This window comes from Tiliqua scincoides, chromosome 4 (assembly GCF_035046505.1).
Source record: "Tiliqua scincoides isolate rTilSci1 chromosome 4, rTilSci1.hap2, whole genome shotgun sequence".
NCBI lineage: Eukaryota > Metazoa > Chordata > Lepidosauria > Squamata > Scincidae > Tiliqua > Tiliqua scincoides.
The window spans coordinates 118,226,892-118,250,263 of NC_089824.1; the positions used below are offsets into that span (position 1 = coordinate 118,226,892).

At 43.2% G+C, this 23,372-nt stretch overlaps 1 protein-coding gene across 2 annotated transcripts in view; it reads left to right on the top strand.

Annotated features, from left to right (window-relative positions):
• LOC136649750 (hemicentin-1-like) overlaps positions 1 to 23,372 on the top strand; it is a 180,377-nt gene that overhangs the window by 72,302 nt on the left and 84,703 nt on the right. For both annotated transcript variants that reach the window (XM_066626612.1, XM_066626614.1), the window contains exons 33-46: positions 1,432 to 1,583; positions 2,604 to 2,727; positions 4,512 to 4,687; positions 6,440 to 6,536; positions 10,240 to 10,362; positions 10,673 to 10,834; positions 11,193 to 11,474; positions 13,707 to 13,874; positions 14,976 to 15,089; positions 17,043 to 17,129; positions 17,814 to 18,005; positions 19,307 to 19,480; positions 21,066 to 21,179; positions 23,049 to 23,194. In XM_066626612.1, the coding sequence (XP_066482709.1) occupies positions 1,432 to 1,583; positions 2,604 to 2,727; positions 4,512 to 4,687; positions 6,440 to 6,536; positions 10,240 to 10,362; positions 10,673 to 10,834; positions 11,193 to 11,474; positions 13,707 to 13,874; positions 14,976 to 15,089; positions 17,043 to 17,129; positions 17,814 to 18,005; positions 19,307 to 19,480; positions 21,066 to 21,179; positions 23,049 to 23,194 (2,111 nt within the window). The remainder of the gene's footprint in view (positions 1 to 1,431; positions 1,584 to 2,603; positions 2,728 to 4,511; positions 4,688 to 6,439; positions 6,537 to 10,239; positions 10,363 to 10,672; positions 10,835 to 11,192; positions 11,475 to 13,706; positions 13,875 to 14,975; positions 15,090 to 17,042; positions 17,130 to 17,813; positions 18,006 to 19,306; positions 19,481 to 21,065; positions 21,180 to 23,048; positions 23,195 to 23,372) is intronic.

Genomic DNA, 23,372 nt, shown 5'->3' on the forward strand with positions numbered 1-23,372 from the left:
GCACCCAAGGCTCAAGTCTCCTTATGCCACACACATGCAACTGGAAGCAACCATTTTGCCAAGGGTTGAGGGACTGGAACAAGTCACAAAGGGAGCCTCAACAGGACCCATATAAAGCAGGGTGCTGGTAGCATACTGTACAAACATGCAAGTTTGGAGCCAATCAGGACAGCTTTGAACCCAGCCAAGTAGCTTGCCCTAACCAGCAGGGCACTTACCATTTGCATGACTGACCAGAAATGCAAGAAGAGGGGGGAGGCAGAAAACCCTCATTGGCTACCCCCCAAAGCTGTTCTTTAACCACCCAGCTACATCAGGAGACAGAGGAAAAGCATCTCATGGGACATTTAACACCTTGCATCATTAGGTACATCTGGCGAAGGCTATAGCACGTGGGCCCATCCGAAGAACTGCTTTGGGCTTGCATGTGACACAGGGCACCTACTGCAACAGCAGTGCTGTGATTGTGCTGGTGTATGTGGACATATGCTGGTGTATCTCAAGTATAGGATTGGCCTATTGCAGCCCAGTCCTATCCTTTCCCTCCCTGCTGTGTGCAGCCATGCAAAAAAAAAAAAAAGGTTTGGATCAGGAGGCTTCAACAGAAAAGGGGGATTTAAATCCCTTTCCCCTTGCTATCGCATGTAGAAGCATTCATGCAGACTCCCTCTATAGGGATACCTTGCAAGTATCATGCTGATGTGTGGGTTACTCTACCACTTACTTCCTTTTAAGGTCACTCAGTGGCAGTGCCACTTTCATCTTCAGAAAGCTGCCAACCTTCCCAGGTTTGCAATAAATTATTTTCAATGAACCATTAATCTTTGATCAGCATTATCTAATGAATAAAAGAGCATGCACCTCTCCCCTCCTGCCTACAACTACAGAATGAACATTTCTTTATTTATTACATTACACTTATTCAGAAAAATGATGAATGACTAAAAAAAGTAATGTCTGGCTTTGTGTATTTAAAACACAATTAGTAGAGAAAGTTGGCTTTTCTTTTTTTTAAAAAAACCCTCAGACTTCAGACAGAAGAACTACTGGTTACTTGGAAACAACTGCAGGGAAACAACCATTGAAAACATGATTAGATTTTAACACAGTTAAGTTTTATGCAGCATGGATGTGTATTCTAATTTCATGTGAGTTTTATTAAATTATACTGGTATAAGCACTGACTTATAAGAAGCTTATCATTTTTTCTTAGTCCTATTACAACTGTCCTGTCACAAATGTACTGTATATGTCCAACATTTGTCATTATAGAAGAGAAAGAAGGTTCACACTATTAAATTAAAAAAAATCTCATTAAAATTGACATATGCACACACTTTTAAAAAAAGACATATGCCTTTACAACTCTATTTTTATTTTCACATTTGCTTCTGCTCTTAATTTTTCTTCCACTTATTTATCGTTTTTCAGTTCCACCCTCCATTTCTGGCAACAATGAAATGGTTACTGTTGTAGTAAATAACCCGGTAAGGTTGGAATGTGAAGCCCGTGGGATTCCTGTTCCCATTCTGACCTGGCTGAAAGATGGGAGTCCAGTCTCTAGTTTTTCAAATGGACTTCAGGTACTTCATGTTAATGTTTACTTGTATCTCACAGTATATTTAAACTCTTTATTTAATGGACAAATGAACTGGGCTGTCAGGTAGGCATGAACCCCACATTGGAAGTGGCCATAGGTATGTGAATGCCTATGGTGTGACTGCTGCATGGTGTGATCTGTTTGCAGCATTTTCCTTCTACTGGCGCCTTATTTTGATGAACTCAGATTAGCACTCATTGGAAATCCACATTAAGGACAAGACCATGGGTAGACAATAAGAAGTTGATCCAGGCTACCATCTTAAAGTTAGGTTAAGATTTACAGTGCTGTCGCTTATGGAAGCACCCATAGAGATACTGTGTTGCTAGTTCATAATGCACATGTTCAGGATATGAGTCTTGGCAGTTCATATTGCTTGCCTCCAAATTGTGGTGAACATCATTTGTGTCTTTACTTGGGTGTGGTAGTGGAGGTAGTGAGAGACATGTCTGTCTCCTTCTGGAGCTCTGCTGTAGCAGCATTCTATGTGGTGGGGAGGAAGCCATGTTCCTCTCTGCCTCTACTACCACTGTTGCTGGTAAGAAGAAAGGCCTGCTGTTGCCCCAGCAGCCGGGGGAGGATGTTTGAGGGGTTTGGGGCAAGGGATGGGAAGTCATGGGATCAATTGGGGCAGAGATTCTGGGCCCTCTTGCATTGCCAACCATGTCATCTGGAGTGCATTGGACTCTGAATTAGATTTGGTATAACCAAGCTATCTTCCAGCTCATTTAGCCAAGCCTAATTCCAAATTGAGTCTCAAGAGGCTTATCAATCACTAGGAATGGTTGGTTATTCAAATCTCCTATTAGTAAATGCAACGCAATAAGCCACTGAAGGGTCTTTTAGAAATGTTGACCAATACAATAATCATGAAGAACAGCTAGCATCAAAGAAGTTGCATTATGGTATCTTAGTACAGGATAATAGTTGTCAATTTTTTGATGTTCTGAATCTGAACTATTGAAGGTCATCCCTCCTATTATGACATCTACCTCTGTTTTAGATTCTTTCTGGAGGTCGCATCCTGGCACTGACGAGTGCACAAATCAGTGACACAGGAAGATATACCTGTGTTGCAATAAATGCTGCAGGAGAGAAACAAAGGGATATTGACCTCAGAGTTCATGGTGAGGACTCCTGAAAACTTCCTTAAATGTGAACATTGAAAGAAGTGTCAGGGACTGAAACACTGCTTCTTAATGGATTTTCAGCACTTTATCAGGTCTGTTAGAAGTTCCCAGTGTGGTCAATAGCAACCTAGAAATTACCAAATGATCCTTGTGTCTCGGATGGATGCACGCATTCCTCTTTTGGTAGCTGACTCTGCTGAGATTGAAGGGAGGGGAAGGAATGCTTTCTCTTGGGGTTCCCATTTCAGAGAGGCAAACTTGTGAATGCATAATAATATAATATTCATACTATACATTTTCAAATGGATAATTTGACAGAGCTATTGGATTTTTCTTTAGTGTCTAGAACTAATATTTTCATTGTGATGAAAACTAACATTTTCATTGTGGATTGTGAAGAAGGGAGTGGCTTGTGGGTATCAGCTGGATGGGTAATTTGGCTCTCATTTGGGTTTGATGGCCCTACAGTAAGAAGTCAGGTTTAAATGTCCCTTGTGCTTCTTACTATCTTAAACACATGAAACATTCAGCTGCCCTTTGAGCTATGCAATACAGATAAGCAAATGTTCCATGCAATTTATACTGTTACACAAGGAAGAATGTTAACATTATTCCACCATGTGACGCACAAGAAGGGTATCTTGATGATGAACACTTGTGGTGAGTTACATTTAAACACAGACCCTTAGTTTTCATAAATTGCAAGATTTGGAAATAAGAGGAGAAAATGTTTATATGATCGCTAAGCAATGTGTAGTAAAAGGTGTTAGCTAGAGACCTAATCTTAAACAAAGAAGAAAAAGGTGTGACTGTTTCAAAAGTGCCAGTGCCAGAATCTGGAGGGCCCTTGTGCCAAGTTGAATTTGGGGCTTCTCCTCTCCAGTGCTTGCAAGCATGCACGTGTGTGCCTGCTCCTTTCACTTGTGATGCAGTCTTGGAAGGTACTAAGTGTTGCCAGAATGCTGTGGGAGAAGTGTGCTTTCAGCAGATAACACCATTCCTTTGGTGCTCTGACAGCTCTGAAGAGCTGTCCAAGATTGTTCCTCCCTGTTTCCCTGGCCTGGTTGGCCCTGTCCTTCTTTTTCCTGCTGAGGATGCCCCTTCCTGATCACTCTGGTGGTGCTGAGGGAGGAATGCCCGAGCAGTTTCCTCTCTCACCCACTCCTATGCACAATTGGCCTCTTCAGAGATCCCAAATCACTGTGGTGTCCTCTGACAAAGTCCAGTGGCAGATGGGGAGGGCAGGGCAAGGCAGAAACAGCACAAGTTGCTCAGTTAACACGCTACTACTGCCTGCATTGGGGAACTTCAAGTTTCAGCTAGTTGGGACCTTGGGAGTCCATGGGCTCATGATCAGTGCCCAGCCTGGCCAACCTCTGGCACTAAAAGAGAACTTCATGTGGCTGGATCTCCTACTGCTCTGGTAGCATCTTTACAAAGGAACTACATAAATCTGCTAAATATGGCTCCATCTCACACAAGTACTGCCCCCCCCCACCCGGGACCCAGACAACTCTGCTGGCTGCTGACAATGTGTCATTCAGTAAATTTGTGCAGTTCCTTCCTATAGATGTTACTGGAGCAGGCCGGTACTCAGGCACACGGAAAGTTCTCACACTGTTCTGGTAATGCATGAATATTGCTTACATTTTTAGGTGATAATACATGTTATAGATGGCGGGAAGGCAAAATATTTGAAGGTTGCTACTCTATGTGGTTGTAAAGAACATAAAGACTGCAGAATGAGATGAAATTAAATTTTAAAATGTGTGTTCCTTTAGTTCCACCAAACATTATGGGAGAGGAACAGAATGTGTCTGTGCTCATGGGAGAAGTGATAGAACTGCAGTGCCAGAGCAATGCCATTCCCCCACCCACTCTGGTCTGGCTGAAGGATGGTCGGCCCTTGCTGGAGAAGCCAGGTCTCAGCGTGTCTGAAAGTGGAAGTATACTGAAGGTAAATCCATCTGGACTTCCTCCTAAGTCTTTTATCCATGTGATTCTTGACAGTAATTAAGCAAGAATCAATAGCTGTTAATGCCTGTCATTCAAACTTCCCCAGATCTCTAGAACTCTTTGGTGAGCCTTCAGTGAGCATTCCCTTATCCCTGGTTTCCAGCATGCCTCCTTGCCTCTTCTCAAAATATTATATGAATGCAGGGCTGGCCCAAGACTTCCTGACATAGTATGCCAAATGCTACCCCCCTATTTTATGATGTGTCAGCCTGCGCTGCTCCTCCCTAGTGGTCTAGTTTGGCACTCTCCTCCCCTTCACATGCCCTCTTCTCCTCTGTCTCCCTCTTCTTTTTCAATCCAGGGAGAGGAAGAAAGAAGTGGAACAGTTGAGGCAAATAGGTGGACAGACGACACCACCAATCTGCCTCCTGACACCACCATTTCAGGTGGCCTCCTGGATGGGCCAGAATGTCATTCTTCTGCTTTCTCTTTCCCCTTTAGCATGGAGATAGAGAAAGGGAAAGTTCTGGTGTCCTTTAAATGGTGCCCCATCCATCCAGAAACTACTCATCTATATGTATATCCTACCTGGCTAAGGGCTGCATTTAAATAACCCAGCTATGTGGGCAAGGGTGAAAGCATGTATCTTTACCACAAAATCAACACCTTGGGCTGGGAGAATGTTTAAAGGACACCTATGTAGTCTGCTGAAGAAGTAGAAACATCAGTTGTAGAGACTTGCAAAAGTATACTGCACTTTTGTACAAGAGTACTCTGTAAGAGACTTGGAAAAGTACTCATAACTGCTGGATTCTAACCCTGCTTCTGGTTCCCCGTTTGCCTGCCCAGGTACAGATGGGCCCACACAAACAGCGGAGGGGAAGCCGGCGCAGAGGCTTCTGTCAGCCTCCGCAGGCCGGCACTTCTTGGAGTGCCAGCCTGGTTTCCCCTTGAGGACTTGGGCCGGCTGAACTGCCGGTTTGGATTGCGCCCTTTGCCACTATATTGCACCAACGCTCTGCTTTACTTTAGGCTAAACTTTGTGGGAACTGTAATGAACTTTTGTCAGCAGTGAAATAATTACACAGGCCAACACGCATTTTGCTTCCTTAAACGTTACACCAATTCCTGGGTATATTTGGGAGTGCTGTTTCCAAAAATGGCATCTGTTTTGCCCTATCATGTCTAGTTTTGGAGACATGGCATAGCCTCTTTAGTGAATGGTTCAAGCAGCTTCCTCATGAGGAAGCCTGCACCATGGCTTCCTCATGAGGAAGCTGCTTGAACCATTCACTAATGAGGCTATACTATAGCTCCAAAACTAAATGTGATAGGGCAAAACAGATGTCATTTTTGGAATCAGCACCCCAAATTCATATCAAAACACCATAAAGTTTGGGAAAAACTTTTCTGATCCTCAATTTTGTAGGCCTGTATTATCAGGCCTGTGATGGTGGGATGGAGAGTGAGGAAAAAGAGTTTACCTCAGAACGTCAGGTACAGTGGCAACAGGATGCAGGTATCTTATTGTCTTGTGTGCTCCCAGAGGCATCTGATGGGCCACAGTGAGATACAGAAAGCTAGATGGGTCTTTGGCTTGATCCAGCAGGACTGTTCTTTTTATATACTGAATTAGGGAGGCAATGCTTTTCAAGAAGTCTACCCACTCACTAAATAATCCTTTGCTGCTCTTGCAGATATTGCGCTATAGAGTAGGGTTGTGATACCCAAAAAATTTTGTTTTCATTGCTAGATTGAAGGAGCACAAGCTCAAGATACTGGACGTTACACTTGTGAAGCCACCAATGTAGCTGGGAAAACAGAAAAGAACTACAATGTCAATGTATGGGGTAAGATTTGCAACCTCTGCAACTATTCTCATGAAGAGTGGAACTGTAGGCGTGAGTGTAAATAAATACTTCTGGAGTACCCTGACTGAATATTGGGCAAATTAATCTGCATGGCCAAAATCATACTGCAGTGAAGAGGCTTTCTTTCTCCTTTCTAAATACAGCACACAGTGATGATGGTATTTAATGCTTGATGCCCACTTTCATTGTGGTATAACCCTAGACATGGCTTGGATGTGCAAGAGAAGTGCCAGGGAAGAAGGCTGATTTAGAAGGCTGATAACAAATACCAACCTTTCACACATGTTTCTTAAATGCCTACATGACTAGGTCTCACCGATGTGAACCATTCACCCCATTTTTTTTTGCTGCAGATGGATTATTTAAAAGCTGGTTTACTCATTTAGAAATTTATTTATGGTACTACCTGTGGTGAGGGAGAGCAAATGAACCCAAGGACCAAACTTGGAGGCAATGAAATCTTTGTCATTCTCAAAAAGCAGCTGTGTAGGGGTGGATGAGTGAGTGATTTGGATGTGGGAACTGTGGATTAACCATTTGCAGCTGCACCAATTCCCATGCTTTAAACGACTCCCTGAAGCTGCTATTCACCATGGAGGAAAAAAATGTGTGGGGCATAATTTTTATCTGCATGTTTTCTCTTCCACAACTAATAACAGCTTTGGGGGAACTTGGAGTGGGACTGGGATACAGGAGGAAAAGGATTAGATGTCCTTGGTCCATGCTGAGGCCCAAGACACCCATGAGTGCTTTTTGAAAATGCAAAAGACACTGGGATTCCAGCTGTAGAATTCCTATCACAGTGAGTTTGGTCCAAAGGCTTGCTTGCATGACCTACCACAAGGGCAATTTGCATGCCGGGGCTGGGTGTGAACCGACCTGTAAATAGCACACAGTTCAGCACTTTCAGTGGCACTATATGCACCTCATTTTCTCTGTACTGCAGCCCTTGAAGATTTATTGTTTTGTAATGAGGACAAGGGGCAGTAATTGTTTCTATGACACTGTGGTGTGCTGAGTGGTGGGAATATGCATAGTGCTTGCTTGTTGTTGCTAGATCAGCACCCAGTCTAGAAAGAGGCCGTATTTAGAAGGCGGATATGATACAATTGAGGATGGAGGCAGAGGTGTCACTAGGATTTGCGTCACCCAGTGCAGGAGGCCTGCGCGTCACCCCATGCAGTGGGCGGGGCAACACCCCAGGCGGTAGGCGTGGTGATGTACCCCCACTTGTTCTTTGGCTGTACCTTTTGATAGAACACAGATATTTCAATGTGGTTTGTTTCATTCCATTCTGCATGAAATTACGCATTGATTGATATATAACATGATGGTATTATTCCTCCAAATTCTGATTTTAGTGATTTTGAAAACTTGTAGCATCACACACACCCACACACACACACACACACACACACACACACACACACACGTGTCAACTTACTAACACCTTATTGCAGCAGTTCTCATACTTTTAGCACCTGGACCCACTTTTTAGAATGACAGTCTTCCAGTACCCACTGGAAGTGATGTCATGGCCAGAAGTGACATCATCAAGCAAATTAAAATAAATAATTATAAATAGTTAAATTAAAATGAAAGAAATAATTAAATAAGGGGAAGCCAGTCCTGTTCCACCAAGTGAGTTTTCTCTGTAGCCTGCCTGCAATAACCACCCCCCAAAGAATCAGTGAGATTTCCAGCCCTCCCCAGTTCCCAGTTTAAAGTCCTTCTATTTCAAGCACATCAACACAAAGACCCACTTGGCTTTACAAGTCTGAGAGCCCAATCCTATGCCTGTCTACTCAGAAGTAAGTCCCATTAGAGTCAATGGGGCTTACTCCCAGGAAAGTGTGGGTAGGATTGGGCTGTGAGGGAAACTGCAAGTGCAAAATAGAAAACATTCCCCTTACCAGTTCAAGCCTCTTTGTTGGTCCTTTCTAGTGGGGGGGGGGGAGGCTGCCTTCTTGGGCTTTTGTTGCGCTCCAGTCCCATTGGATTGAGTAAAAGCGACTGTGAGGCTGCTTCGCTTCCCATAGGGCTTCATACACTCGCAACTGGGGGGAAGGGACCTCCTCCTCAGGTGTTTTTGGGGGTTGCATTCATTGGATTAGGACCATTCTGAATTGGAGTCCTCTCAGCCTGCCCTTTTCGACGGAGCAAGGCAAGATTGCTTACGCGTGAGTAAACACAGCCACATGGCTTCCTTTCCCTTCCCATAGAGCTGAATACACTCGCAGCTGGGAGGGGGAACCTTCTTCTCGGATGTTTTTGAGGGGCTGCACTCATTGGATCAGGAGCGTTCTGATGTCCTTGAAGTCCTTTCAGCCTGCCCATTCCAACGGACTAAGGCGAGTGCGCCTACTCATGAGTAAACGCGGCCACGTTGTTTCACTTGCTTTCCATAGGGCTGAATAGGGACCTCCTCCTTGGGTGCTTTTTGGGGGCTGCGTTTACTGGATCGGGACCATTCAGGTGTTGTTGGATTCCTCTCAGCCTGCCCTTTCTGATGTACTAAGGCATGTTCGCCTACTCGTGTGTGAACGCACGATACGGCTCACTTTCACTTTCCGTAGGGCTCCATGCATTTTTCCCTTCCGGTTTTTTGGCCATAACTTTTGAACGAAAGGAGCGATTTCAGTTCTGGTCTTTGCATTGCACTCCGCCAGCCATTCCACATCCAACAATTCATGGCACAACACGGTAGCTCCTAACGGCACGATTTTAGCGCGTCACCTCCCCTGGTGCGTCACCTCCCCTAGTGTGTCACCCGGTGCGCCTGCACCCCCTAGCTACGCCACTGGATGGATATGATACAAGTGCAAACTGATCCTTGAAAATCATTGTGAGTCAAGAGAATTATTCTTCCCAGTTGTTATGGAGACCGTGAGTTGCCTATGAAAATCATCCATGGGCAACTGTTTGTTAAAAATTATTCTTTGTTTACACACTGGGGCCAGAAGCAATGTTGGACAGCCTTTTGTGTTGCAAATCCAGGAAATCTGTCCATCTGATTTATGCTTGCAGTATCAGTCCATTCCCCTAAACTGTCTCCTGTTCCAGCAGCTGGCAGCATTCATCAGTGTGTGTTAATGGGTCTGCTCTTGGAGGATTTGAGTGAGCTTGCCAGTTTCAAACTGGAAAAACTGGAACCAACCTTTGAAATTTGTGTAACATAGTATAAGTCTTGCTGCTGCCAATGTTGAAACATACATATCTATATTGTGTTTAAAACACTGAGGCCCAAATCCTAACCAACTTTCCAGCACTGGCATAGCTGTGCCAATGGGACATGTGCTGCATCCTGCAGTTGGGTGGCACTCACAGAGGCTTCCTTAAGATAAGGGAATGTTTGTTCCTTTACATCAGAGCTGCACTGCCCTTATGTCGGTGCTAGAAAGTGGGTTAGGATTGCGCCCTATGAAAATCAGGAAGCCAAATGGGTATTTTTGAGTAAATTGAGACATTCATTTGTGTGTTGTACTTACCCCTTTTACTCTACAAAGAGTTCTTTACTTGAAATGAAGATCCATATCGGAATTTTTCTACTAAATTATTTAAGTGACTATCAGCAGTGTGTGTTTACTCCAAAGGAAGTGTCCATAGGATTGCAGCCCTAGTGTTAACCAATTTTATTCTTCTACAGGTTGTCAATTTTTTTTTTTGTATTTCTTCCCTGTAGTGCCACCAAGCATCTACAGTTCAGATATTCTTACTCAGTTGACTGTAATTGAAGGAAACCTCATTAGTATGATATGTGAATCTAGTGGAATTCCACCACCAGCTCTCAGCTGGAGAAAGAATGGTAAGTGACTGTTTTTAATGAGGGCATTTACAGGAGCATGCTACTCCTTTCCCTATTTCCTCTTGTGAGTTTAGGTATTTAACTGATTTGTTGTTGTTCTCCCCCCCCCCCCCCAAAAAAAAAAAAAAAGATTCCGGTTCTGACCTCTTAATCATGTATACTGTATTGTGGGCCCTCATTGCATTTTGACTGTCTTGAACTGACAAGGGCAGAATCAGTTTCTTTCTGTACAGTTACCTTTAAAGAACTCTGAACTATATTTAATATCTCCTTTATCATCTCTCATATATCAGTAGTATTTCTCTTGCAGGTTCTCCACTGTTGGTTGACCCTACAGGAAGGGTCAGAGTGTTATCTGGAGGAAGGCAGTTGCAAATTTCAATTGCTGAAAAATCAGATGCAGCCTCTTACATGTGTGTGGCTTCAAATGTAGCTGGAATGGCAAAGAAAGACTATAAATTGCTTGTGTACGGTAGGTCGTCATAAGAACTTAAGAACAGCCCTGCTGGATCAGGCCTTAGGCCCATCTAGTCCAGCTTCCTGTATCTCACAGTGGCCCACCAAATGTCCCAGGAGCATGTAAAATTGCATATAGACTTTATTGGTTTGGAAACCATTATCGCAAAAAGCCGTAATGAATAAAACAGTGTTTATTGTCAGAGAACTAGAGCAGACCATAAAGTTATCAAGTTCTGAAATAAGATAAACTAGTTCTCTCTTGTGAATCCCAGTTTTATTTATCTATAGATATAACTAGCATTGATGATTTTTGCTAAAGCTTAGAAAACAAACTCTAGTGCTGAAGCTTGTTATTTTGCTTCTCTGGATAGTTCATCCAACTATATTGGACAGTGGCAGCCGACAGTCAGATGTAACGGTGACCCAAGGGAATGATATTCTGTTAGAATGCAAGGCAGAAGGTACTCCGTGGCCAGCTGTAACCTGGATGAAGGATGGTCGGCCTTTAGTCAACGGGAGAGGAGTTGAAATACTCAATGAAGGACAACGTCTCCGACTTAAAAACACTCAGGTGTCAGACACTGGTCGCTATGTGTGCATTGCTGTGAATGTGGCAGGACTGACCGACAGAAAATATGACTTAAATGTTCATGGTGAGCAAGGGAAATGGAATGATATTCTTGTATTTATATTCTACATTCTATACATAAATCATGGTGTCTTAAAAGGTTTAAAATGAAGCAATTTCTAAAAGGGAAATTATGAGAAAGGACAGCATTTTATGTTTCTATTCCTAGCAACGGGAGAGGTGGTTCTGTGAAAAAGCACACAGAAAAAATGCCCTAACCCTTAATCTAACTCTAACCTATTGAATCCCCCTAATCCATGTGGACAGAGTTTGTGTGGGCTTTTTTCATGTGGGCTTTTTCTGGTTAGCGGGTAAGGTATATCATGGTCTCCTAGGCCAGTGTTTCCTAAACCTGTGAGATGTGACCCAATTTTGGTGTGTTGTGAAAAGCTTGGGTGGCGACGAGAAGAGGCAGCATAGGCTAATATCATAGGGCAAACTTTCAATTCCTGTTGTATTTGCGATCCATTCCATTCTATTTTTGATCAAGTTATAGACAAATAACTTTAACGTCAAGGGGCAAATAATGTGCAGACCTCTTATGCATCTGAGCAGCATCACAAGTTGTGGCACTGTCTCTAGATGTATGGTGGGTGATGTCATTAGGTCACCACCAAACTTCTGGGTTGCCAGGCTCTGTGCTGAAAGTGGGTCACATTGCTAACAAAGTTGGGAAGCACTGTACTAGATTGCCATAGTTATGCAAGGTCCTGAGAAGGAACCTGAAGCATTTCTGAAATGCAGATGAAAAAGCAATTCAGTAACATTTGGAACAGTTTATGGCAATATTTTATGACTTATGGCAAGCATTCAGAACTATTACAGAGCAAATGAAGCAAGCAAATGTCTGCTTTGCAAGTCCTGACTCTGCTCCTGAGAGTGCTCTCCAGGATGAGACAATGGCTGCAATCCTGCACACAGCTGTTCAAATCTCATTGTGGTCCATTGAATTTAAACAACTTTTTGAATTTAAACAACTGCGACCATAATCTTTTGTGGGTTTCAGAGGCCCTGTAATCCTCCTGTCCTATATTTGTGTCACCTCTGGAGGACATTCTAAGGGCCTTTTAAGGTCTTAAAATGTCACTTCCAGTTTTACTGTAAAACCAGAAGTGACCTGTTAAGGCCAAGGTTCTCAGGCTCCTCAGGACCAACTAACATAAGTGTATGTGTGGGGGAGAGGCTAACAGTGGCCAAAAGCAGTGGTCTGACAGAATCAAACTGCCTAGCTCCAGTAATCACCCTGGCCACTGCATTCTGCACTAATTGCAGCTTGTGAACTGTCTTCAAGGGAAGCCCCATGTAGAGCGTGTTACAGTAATCCACTTTAGCTGACCTCCTGCAATGAGAAGCACTGTTTGTTTATTGATTTTTTTAAAAAATTAATAAAATATTCTTTTTTAGGGTCATTAATAAAATATTCTTTTTTAGGGAGAGGGAGCAGGGAAACCTATGTGGCTGATCAGTATGACATTGTAGGCACTGTAAAAGCAGAGTCTCATTGTGAAGTTGTTATCCATAGAGTTGTGAAGTTGCTATCCAATGTCACAATGCAAGAACTTGCTGGTGTAGAACAAGACGCTCTCCAGCAAGCCTTAATCTCTGCACTGAGTACTGACAAAATGTGATTTCCTAGTGACAGGTGTGCACAGCTGTTGGATTGCCCCAAATAAGCAACTACTGCATTTTGTTATATAGAAAAACCCTTGTAGTGGCAGCTGATGCCTACACAGAAGAGGCAGCTCTTTCCCCATTCTTCCCTGTACTATATTCACCTTTTCTCCTGATGCTCCTCTGGATATTTCTTTTCTAGCTGTTTTTTGTTAATGCAGAAGTGGGTTTCAGCTGCTCCTAATCTAATCCAATAACTAGGAGTGGGAGAAAATGGTGATAACAAAATAAAAACAGATAACACCATTTTCTGCACTTCCCATTTTTGTAAAACAAACCAAAATTTGAGAAAAAATAAAATTGTTTTATTTGGTTTTTATTCATTTGGGGGGGGGGGTATGCATGGGTAATGACTGTGGCTGCATATGCTGACACTATACTAGGTATATCTCCTACCTAGTACATTTTTAAAGCAATTGTAATTTATAATTATAATGTAAATTTCGAGTAAGAACACCTAACACCACTTTCTGCACTTCTAACTTTGGAAAACACCGAAATCAGCAGAAAAATAAAACTGCTTTTTCCCACCTCTACTAATAACAAATTCTTGTGTTTTGCTTTTTCTGTGCGTATTTTCTTGCAGTCCCTCCAAATATTGCAGGTGAACAGTTTGTGCCTGAAAATATCAGTGTAGTAGAAAGGAATCCTGTCACCCTCATTTGTGAAGCTTCAGGAATTCCTCATCCATCAATAACATGGCTGAAGTATGGGCAGCCTGTCTCTTCAAGTAACTCTGTTAGAGTTCTGTCAGGTAAGGGGGAAACATAACTGAAGAAGAGGTTACTTTTTGTTTGAAGATAAAATGATGAAGATATTTTGCAGTGGATTTAGAATAAAATTACATAGAAGCATGTGGAAAAGCTCCTGAGGCACATGGTTGGCAAATAATGTGTAGCATCAGGAAAAAAAAAGGAGCCCTATATTCCCATAGGGACATGTTGGGCTCACATCATCATTTTATGTCAAAACTAAATATGAGCCAGTTTATGCATTTAGCAGAACTGCAATGGCTTTCTTTGACGGTGCCTTTTTGGAGGTGGGCAATATTATGTTACTGTTCAGCCTGGAGAAGAGAAGGCTGAGAGGGGATATGATAGCGCTCTTCAAATACCTGAAGGGCTGGCATATGGAAGAAGGGACAAATTTGTTCTCAGCTGCCTCTGAAGGTAGAACTAGAAGCAATGGGTACAAACTGCAAACTGTGTCAGATTGGACAACAGGAAAAAATTCCTGATGGTAAGGGCGGTTCGGTAGTGGAACAGATTGCCGAGGGAGGTGGTGGACTCTCCCTCAGTGGAGATCTTCAAGCAGAGGCTCGATAAGTACCTGTTGGAGATGCTCTAGGATGATTTCCTGCTACAGGCAGGGGGGTTGGACTAGATGATCTATTAGGCCCCTTCCAACTCATTCTATGAGTTTTAATGCCCCATCAATAGTATGACTGTCTGCACGCAGATAACTTAGCATGTCAGGGAGAAAGGTTCAGCCTGGAATTTCCCTGATGTGCTAATTTTTTTGTATGCAAGGAATTATTTTCATTGATGAAGACTTGGTGCTGATTCATATTCAAATCTTAGTTTAGCCATGGACTTGGGACCAAGCTATATGAGGTGGGTTAAAAGTCCTGATTTTTTTTTCTTTTTCAAAAAGCATCTACAGGGAGACTGGATTGCAGATGTGACTGTGGGGATCTAACTGTTTTCCTTTTCACTTTGACCCCAGCCCAGTTCATCCCTTGAAGCTGCTGTTTACGAGAAAATAAAAACATGGTGCATTGCTGGCATGCAGGAAGAGTTGGGCTTTATTGTATAATATATATTATAACGTACAAATTTATGGCTTGTCTCTTTAGGTGGCAGAATGCTGCGTTTGATGCAAGTGAATGTGGATGATGCAGGTCGGTACACCTGTGTAGTGACTAACATTGCAGGAGAGAAGAGGAAGAACTTTGACCTTTCTGTTCTAGGTAACCGTACAGGAGTTGTTAGAAGTGCCAAAAAATATAGCATTTTTCGTCCTAACATTAATAAGTAATTCCCCATGTTAAAATTCAAGCCTACTTAAAAGATGGTGGGCCATTTGGTGGCACTTCAACTGGGATTTTTCAGCAAGTAGTAGACCTAACGCACACAGGGGTGTCCCCCCCCCCCAAACAGTGTCTTGGTGTAGTAGTAGCAGTGTCAGAAACAGGAAGATGTTGTATGATCTGTTCTCTTTACAAATGTAAGAAGCTTCTAAAAACTGCTTCCCTACTAAAATTTCAAGTACCCAAGGGAATTTTAACCAGTTAATCTAGCTGACATAAATGTCATCATTCCAATGTAATCATCTAGTCATTTTAGGGTCTGTCTGGGCGAACTGTAATATAGTGACATTTTAATATTTTTTTAAGGTAGCACAAAACTGTGTGTTTATTCTATCCAAAGTGTTAGCTTTGCAAAAACTATCATTTTTTTCCATTCCAAAAAAGGATTCTTCTGGTCTCACCATGCACTTAGCCAAAGGTGTGACATTCATATCTTGTCCACTGCAGCTCAGCCTGTCAGTACAGGTGCAGCCTATTTATCCATGGATTTTTTATCTGCGGATTTGTCTCAACAAGAATGGGGTGGGGGAACTGAAAGTCACACACACCTTTGCCTCCACTGGCGTCTCGATCCATTTCCAGGCAGCCCAAAACACTGCAAAAAGGCTCTGCCTCACCCAGGCAGGGAAATAGCCCTGGAGCCCTGGAAGAGGTTCCCCTTGCAAAGGAACAGTAACACTCCTGGAGCCCCTGAGCCAGCAAAGAGACTGAGGAGTGGAAGGGGGGACTGAAAGTCTCTGTAGCCAGAACGGCTCAGCAAGGTGGAGAGCTCTCACTCACTCACTCACTCACTCACTCACTCACTCACTCACTCACTCACTCACTCACACACACACACACACACACACACACACACACAGGGGCAGGTGTGGCAGCAACAGAGGGGATTGCTTTAAAAAACCCAGGGAGTGTGCGCAAATCCCCCCCCCATAGAGATGGTGCAGGCAATCACCAACACAAGCAACCCCCCCCCCATGGTGCAGGCTATCGTGGACACAAGCAAGCCTTCCCACCAAGCAAAGCATGAGATATAGCCTACAATCCTCTCCACACTTTCCTGTAGTCCCCTTTGACTACAATGGGGCTTACTTCTGAGTAGAAATGCATAGGGCTGGAATCTTAAAAGATCAGCATCCCAACTATGAAAGAAGCCGGGTAGCTGGCAATGGGGAGGGCTGAGTACGAAGGGGGAGGCAGGAGGGGAAGGAGAGGGGATTGCTTTTAAAAACCCAGGGAGTGTTTGCCAAATCCCCCCCCCCAGATGATGCAGACTCTCCTGCTCCAGCAAGCCTTCCCAAGCAAGCCTTGGGAAGCCTTGGCAAGACAGGTGAGGGTGAGCAGAGAACCGGACTTCAAGTCCCAGAATGCTCTGGGGCAGAGGAGCTTCCATGATGGCGGTGGCCAGGGAGGGCTACAGGAGCAGCAGCAGCAAAGAGGAGGAGGAGAACCAGCTGTGCTGTCAGGAGGCTGCCTAGGACACAGAGGATGAGGCTTCCCAAGCAAGCTCAGGATCCCACCTGTGAAAGGGGAAGGAGGGGGAGGGGAAGGGTTTGATAACAGCTGCCTTAGTTTCCTTCCATCCAGAAGTGTCAGGCTGCAGTGTATTTGCGTAACTCTATGGGATTTAGCAGAATGCGTTTTTTGTTAATCGTGCCGAGTCACGGAACGGAACTAACACGGATAAACAGGCTCTACCTGTAGTCAATATGTGTTGAGAATGTGGCTGCTAACAATGGGTTACTATCTCTGATAGGAGCTGCAGTTGTCTTGTGCTTCTGCATTCTTATACTGACATATTTGTTTTGTTGTTTTGAATTTTAAAAAATACATAAGTTCCTCCAGGAATTGTGGGAGCGAATAAACTGGAAGATGTGAAAGTGAAAGAGAGACAGAGCATTATGCTAACATGTGAAGTGACAGGTAAGCCAAGGCAGGCTCTCCTTGGATGCAGTTGGCTGTGTTTCAAATGAACCTGAAGTAAGACTTGTCAGATGTTTCTGTTCACGTGCTAAGAGTCTATGTTAGGGGGGGAAACCAAAGTACTCTAGCAGGCTCCATTCCAATAATAATAATAATAATAATATTACAGGTATTTCTATACCGCCTTTCTTGGTCCTCAGATTTCTCCTTTGACTTTATTCAAGGCGGTTTACATAGGCAGGCTAATTAAATCCCTGTAGGGATTTTTTACAATTTGAAAGGTTCTATCTTTCAAGCAACCACAACATTCAGATGTTTCTTTCTGATCTGGTTTCACATTCTGGCCTCCATCCTCCCACGCTCAGAGCAGATGGAATAGCTCGGCTCAGCTTGTCAGCTGCTTCAAGGTCGCACTGTGCCTGTGGCCTTGAACTGGTGACCTGCGGATGTTATCTTCAGGCAAATGGAGGCTCTGCCCTCTAGACCAGACCTCCTGCCCACTTCCAAATACACTTCCAAAACCCTGTCCTGTCCCCGTGCTTGTACTATTTGTCTGCATTAACAAAAATTGATGGGGCGAAATCCTCTCTGTGATCTAAAATGCTGATTGTTAAAAGAGCTCCCCCTGTGTTCACAATGCACAGTCATTAATATTTATCAATATCTGTTGCTTTTTCAAAAAAGGGAACCCTATTCCAGAGATTACATGGTTAAAAGATGGGCAACCTTTCCCAGAGGATGATGGACACCAGTTAATGTCTAGTGGACGCTTTCTAGAGATTAAAAATGCACAAGTAGCGGACACAGGGAGATACACCTGTGTTGCATCCAATGCAGCTGGAGACAAGAGCAAAACCTTCAGTCTTAATGTACTTGGTAAGATTTCTGAAGTGGTAAATCAAAATCTTTTCTTTCCAAGGATGATGATGGATTAAATAACATCCCAATCGTATGCTTCCTGGTGCCCACCGGAGCAGTGGCACCAAAGCGGATACTGCTGTATCCAGCAGGTGCTGGGAAGCTGCCAGGAGTCTCTTTGGGGGAAAGGGACTCTGGGTATGAGTTTCTTCACATCTGCACTGGCTATTTTGCTTATGCAGATGCAAGAGCCTCTGTGTTGGGCCTTGTAGCCTGACACGGAGTCCAGAATCTGGCGGAGCAGCGCTCCACCAGTCCTACCGCATTCAAAACCAGTTTCCTCCCCTGCCCCGCCCTCATTCTGTTCTCATTCCACCCTCCACCCGACCCCCAGAGGCAGCACCTCTGCCCAGCAGTTTTGCTTACCCCTAGTGTGGGTACCTTCACTTACCTTCACTAGTGTGGGTCTAGCACTCCCTACTCTTCAGATGCTGTAAATGTGCTTTATGGAACATTTATGACACCCAGGGCCAGCGCTAGGTAAATATAGGATTGGGACATAGGTCAGAGGTGTATGTGATTACAGTTGTATCACCACTTGCAAGACTCCTGACAAGAGTGACGGGGCTTGGTACTGAACATCAGTGGGAGGTCAAAGGATGTGGGGCAAATATTTGAGTCTTGGCATGAAGATCTGAACAATGCAAGTTTGGAAGTTTGCAAGTGGTATACAAGTCTCCCAGGAATTCACCCCACTTAGTGGCCCACAGAAATCACAGTGTGCTCTACAGGACTTTGCAAACTACACGGGGGCACGTAGGGTCATGGTCTCATTCAGGACAGAAAGAGTACAGCTTAGCTGAAAGCAGTGTACAGCTCTATGGAATTACACCTTTAACTGGGCAGAGGCTCCTCCTTCCTGCACAGGAACAGTTTAAGGGCCCAATCCTATCCAATTTTCCAGTGCCAGTGCAGCCATACCAATGGGGCATGCACTGCATCCTATGGTGGGGACGCAGTCACAGAGGCCTCCTCAAGATATAGGAACACTTGTTCCCTTACCTTGGGGCTGTGTTGCGGTTGCACCAGTGCTGGAAAGTTGGATAGGATTGGGCCGTAAATCTCCTGTATAGGTATGTCCTTGAATCTAGCTGCAGATGTATTAGATATGCCTCCCTAGGGAAATTCATTTATTTCTTAAAGTTTGAATGTGGTCCAAGTATGCAGATTAGAAATGTGCAAATTAAATCCAGTAGGATCAGTAGCTCTTAAGTTGCCTTTTCTTTATGGTTGATTTTCTTGTTTCTCAACTTGCTCAGTGTCTCCAACTATTGTGGGTGCAGACAATGATGGGAGTCCAGAAGAAGTTACTGTAATCTTGAATAACCCCACATCTCTGGTTTGTGAAGCTTATTCATATCCCCCAGCTACAATCACATGGCTGAAAGATGGGTCTCTCATAGAACAAAATAGGAATATCAGGATTTTGCCAGGTAATTATTTATATACTTCTAACTGGCAATAAAATATTGTGCCTGTTGATTCTTACATTCATAAATCAGTTTTACTAACTATCACATTAGAGAAGCCTGGATAAAGATTTCTGTAGAATTAGGGAATGATGCGCAATAATTTTAGTAAATCACTATTTTAATATGAGCAGTGTCTAATGTGTTGTCTTCATAGATTTGCAAGCAAGGCTAATGCAGCTGGCATATGTATTGCAAACGTAGTACAAACTCATTTGTGTAAACAAGTAGGCAGAAACAAGCATTTCTATGGTTGAAAATGTAAGTTCAACTTTCAAGATGCAATTCAATTTTGGAATTGTGTTCCTATTGGGGGGGGAATCTAAATTTTCATGGAGGTGGTAAAATAAGTTTACTATTTCAGAGTGCAGGATGACTGTGAATGAACCTTCAGAAAATAAAATTGCCAGCACGTAGAGAACTAACACATTGGAGAGTAGGCTAGGCTAGAACCCTTCTCCTTAACATTCTCTGTGTGGTAGGGAAGTATTTGAAAGAGCACTGAGTCATGTAAATGCTCATGTGCACTCTGAAGCAGTAAAATCAAGTCATAAGTGTACCACTTTAGTGAGAATTTACCATGGAAAATTGGAGCTGTAATAAACAAGAGTTCCTTGTCTGATTATTTGGACAGCCTCACTTGAGATTAGGATGTTATTGTGGAATAATCTGCTCAAGACAGTTGATGATGCAGCCTACAGTTAATAGATATGTTGATTGATCTCTGCTTTGGATACCAACAACTACAGAAAGATGGTGTATCAGTTTTTTTTAAAATAAATAATAGTGTGATTCATCAAGGCAAGCTGTAAAAAAGCATAGAGGACTTTGGCAAACTGCCTTTGGAGGCCCCACAATTGGCGACATAGTTTCTAATTTTATTTGTGACATCAAAATTGGACTCCGTTGATTCATTCTGCAATGCAAAAACAATTCAGGAATGTGAAAATTCACACTTCCCAAACCATCTGATTAATTCCATCATAAGGAGATAGAACATCCCCTTATTTGGCTCAATTTCAGGGCCAATTCACATGAACACTGCAAGTGTAGTGAATGCATGGCTTGATTATTGCACATAGTAGCCTCTTGATTGTGATGTGTCAGCTTTCAACAAATGCAAAAATCTCACTTTTTCCCTGGCACTGCTAAACTCAGATTTGTGGTGGTTTATAAATTTCTCATTCCTGCTTGTGTTGGCTTCACTTGTTTGCTACAAGCAGGGAACAAAAGTCTGCAGGTGTTTTCCTTTTCTACCATTTTCCATTAATCTATAGCATGACATAGTTAGCATGCCAATTAATCAGGTCCTGTTGGTTTGTGAACATAAGAGTTCAAAATTTATTCCTGCTTTGTCAAACTAACTTGAGGATTCCCCTCATGTGCTCTATCTATTCTACAAGTTTAGCATGTGCTGAAATAAATGCAGTTGCTTCTTGCAGCCAATACATTCACATAGCAGACTATAAAATGTACAGTGTATACAGAAGCCTCTCTAACTCCAGAGAAAAATACAAAAACATCATCTTGGGGAAAAAACCTTTCGCAGGTGGTCGCACTCTACAGATTCTGAATGCACAGGAGGACAACACTGGTAGATATACTTGCATCGCTACAAATGAAGCTGGGGAAACATTAAAGCACTATGAAGTGAAAGTGTACAGTAAGTATGCTAACACCAGGTTTTACTTACCATCCCTCAAGATATTGTTTTGTTCTTGTACTCAGGGCCTAGGAGAGGGGGTTAAAGGGGGTAATTTGTACCTGGGCCCAGGATCAGAAAGGGGACCCAGTAACCAAAGGAGGGGGCACAGAAAGTTCTTGGGGTCTGACATTTTCCTATCTCACCTGAACTCGCTGCCAGTGCATAATGCTGGGGCACAACCACGGGCATGCAGTGTTAACTGCTGCTGCAAGCCATACACATCAGGCCCAGGAAATCATCCATGACCCTCCTTGACACAGTATCAAATCTTGGAGGAAACTGGCCTGCTTCAGTAGCTCTTTGGCTTGTGGATCCTATAACCATGAAGGAGTGTATAGAAGCTCAGGGACCCAACTGTGGGTCTATGGCTGCTGCAGAAGTTCATTTTGATCCATTCTGGCATGAGCCTAAATGTGATGATGCTAGTTTTCTGCAATGGATTTTCTACATTTCAAAGATTTTAGAGAGACTTAGGAGTGTGTTTGGTTTTCCATACTACTTTATCTAGCTGCCAATGCTTCATGGTCAGGTAGACCTGGGCTTTTCATCAAGCAGCCTGCCAGACCTGAGCTCTAAAGACTATTGTGGCTGTCAGTGCTCTCCCCTGCCCTGTTTTGCCCCTCATTCTGCCTGCCCCCGTTGTCTCCCTTCCCCTTTGGGATGGGGCCCAGAAGAAACTTTGTACCCCCTGCTGAAATTCCTCTCATAGACCCTGCTTGTACTTGCCTATTAAACAAAACCATGCGCTCTTTGTGTTTTTAGACATGTGCCATTTTGTGACATGTGCACCAGGATATGTTGGGGCCAAACTACTTGTGATAGGGGAGATGCCTGTAACAATCTGAGTGTGTCATGTAACTGACTTGTTTTTGTAATATGGACGACTGCTGGTGGCTGCGATTTGGAGGAGAGCAAGGACATGGGGAGGAACTGCTTAAACCTTGCCCTTCCAACAACTGTTTTTCTTCTCCTGTTTTATTATTTTCTCTCTGAACTGTCTAATTTCATTGTGCTTTTTGTTTTCCTCTATATCTACAATGGAATCTGGAAAAATGTAGTATTGTGGGCTTATTGTGTTCATGGGCAAAAACCATCTTAGAACATCTTAAAGCCAATTCTGTTGAAATGAAAGGACAAATTTGCATGATCAGAGGATAGTGTTTATCTGTAAAGACTTTGGGACATCTTGCATCCAGCACATGTCTCATTTCAATTTGCTGCACTTACTACACAATGGGCTAAGCAAGGGAGTAGTAGATACAGTGATGGCAGTGTAGAAAAGGTCACAGTTACCCTGATATCTCCACATCCCAATGTTGTGGTGCTTGTTCATATGCCCTTGATGTCTGATTTAAAGATGAAATTCTCTCAGAATCAAACATTGAATTTTTCTAGGAAATTGCTTTGTTTTCTATTAAATTAATTTAATATTAATTATTTGTTGATTTCTCCTACTTCTTCCTGATTTGAATTGTAAGCTGGTTGCATACCAAATCAGTTACGTACCATGTGCCAAATGCTTCACTCTGTGTGTAGATTCACACAACCCATCTCCCGTGACAGCAGTTTGGTTGCATGAACTGGCTACTTGAGCTCAATTGTCAGCTGCCAGATTTGTAAGACATTATATGCCAATTTTGTTAATGAAGCATAGGTAAACACACAAATGTCCCTTGGCCCTGTGACTAATAATTAATTCTTGGTATGTGCTATCATGTAGTGCAAGTCAGCTAACCTGGTTTAGCCCTATGCATGCACGTTCTCTTTCTGATAATGTTGGGGACATTAACTAAGTGAAACGAACAATCCATTTTTTGGCCTATCCAGTCCCGCCCACCATAAGCAGAGGAGACTTGTCAGGAGTGGGTTTCTCCCCTAAAGAAGTGAAGATTAGAGTGAACAACAGCCTTACCCTGGAATGTGAAGCTCATGCGGTTCCTGCTGCTGGCATCAGATGGTACAAGGATGGACAGGTCAGTCAAAAACTTAATTCCTTTCACCAAGTTGTTTTAAAGAAGCAAGCAAACTTCTTGACATTACTCTCTCTTCCCTACCCCTGCATCCCATCTTAAAACATGTGCTGATCCAGTCCAGAAAAAATCCTTTCTTCTTTCCAGGGAACAAATTAGTTGTCAACACACCACATCTCCA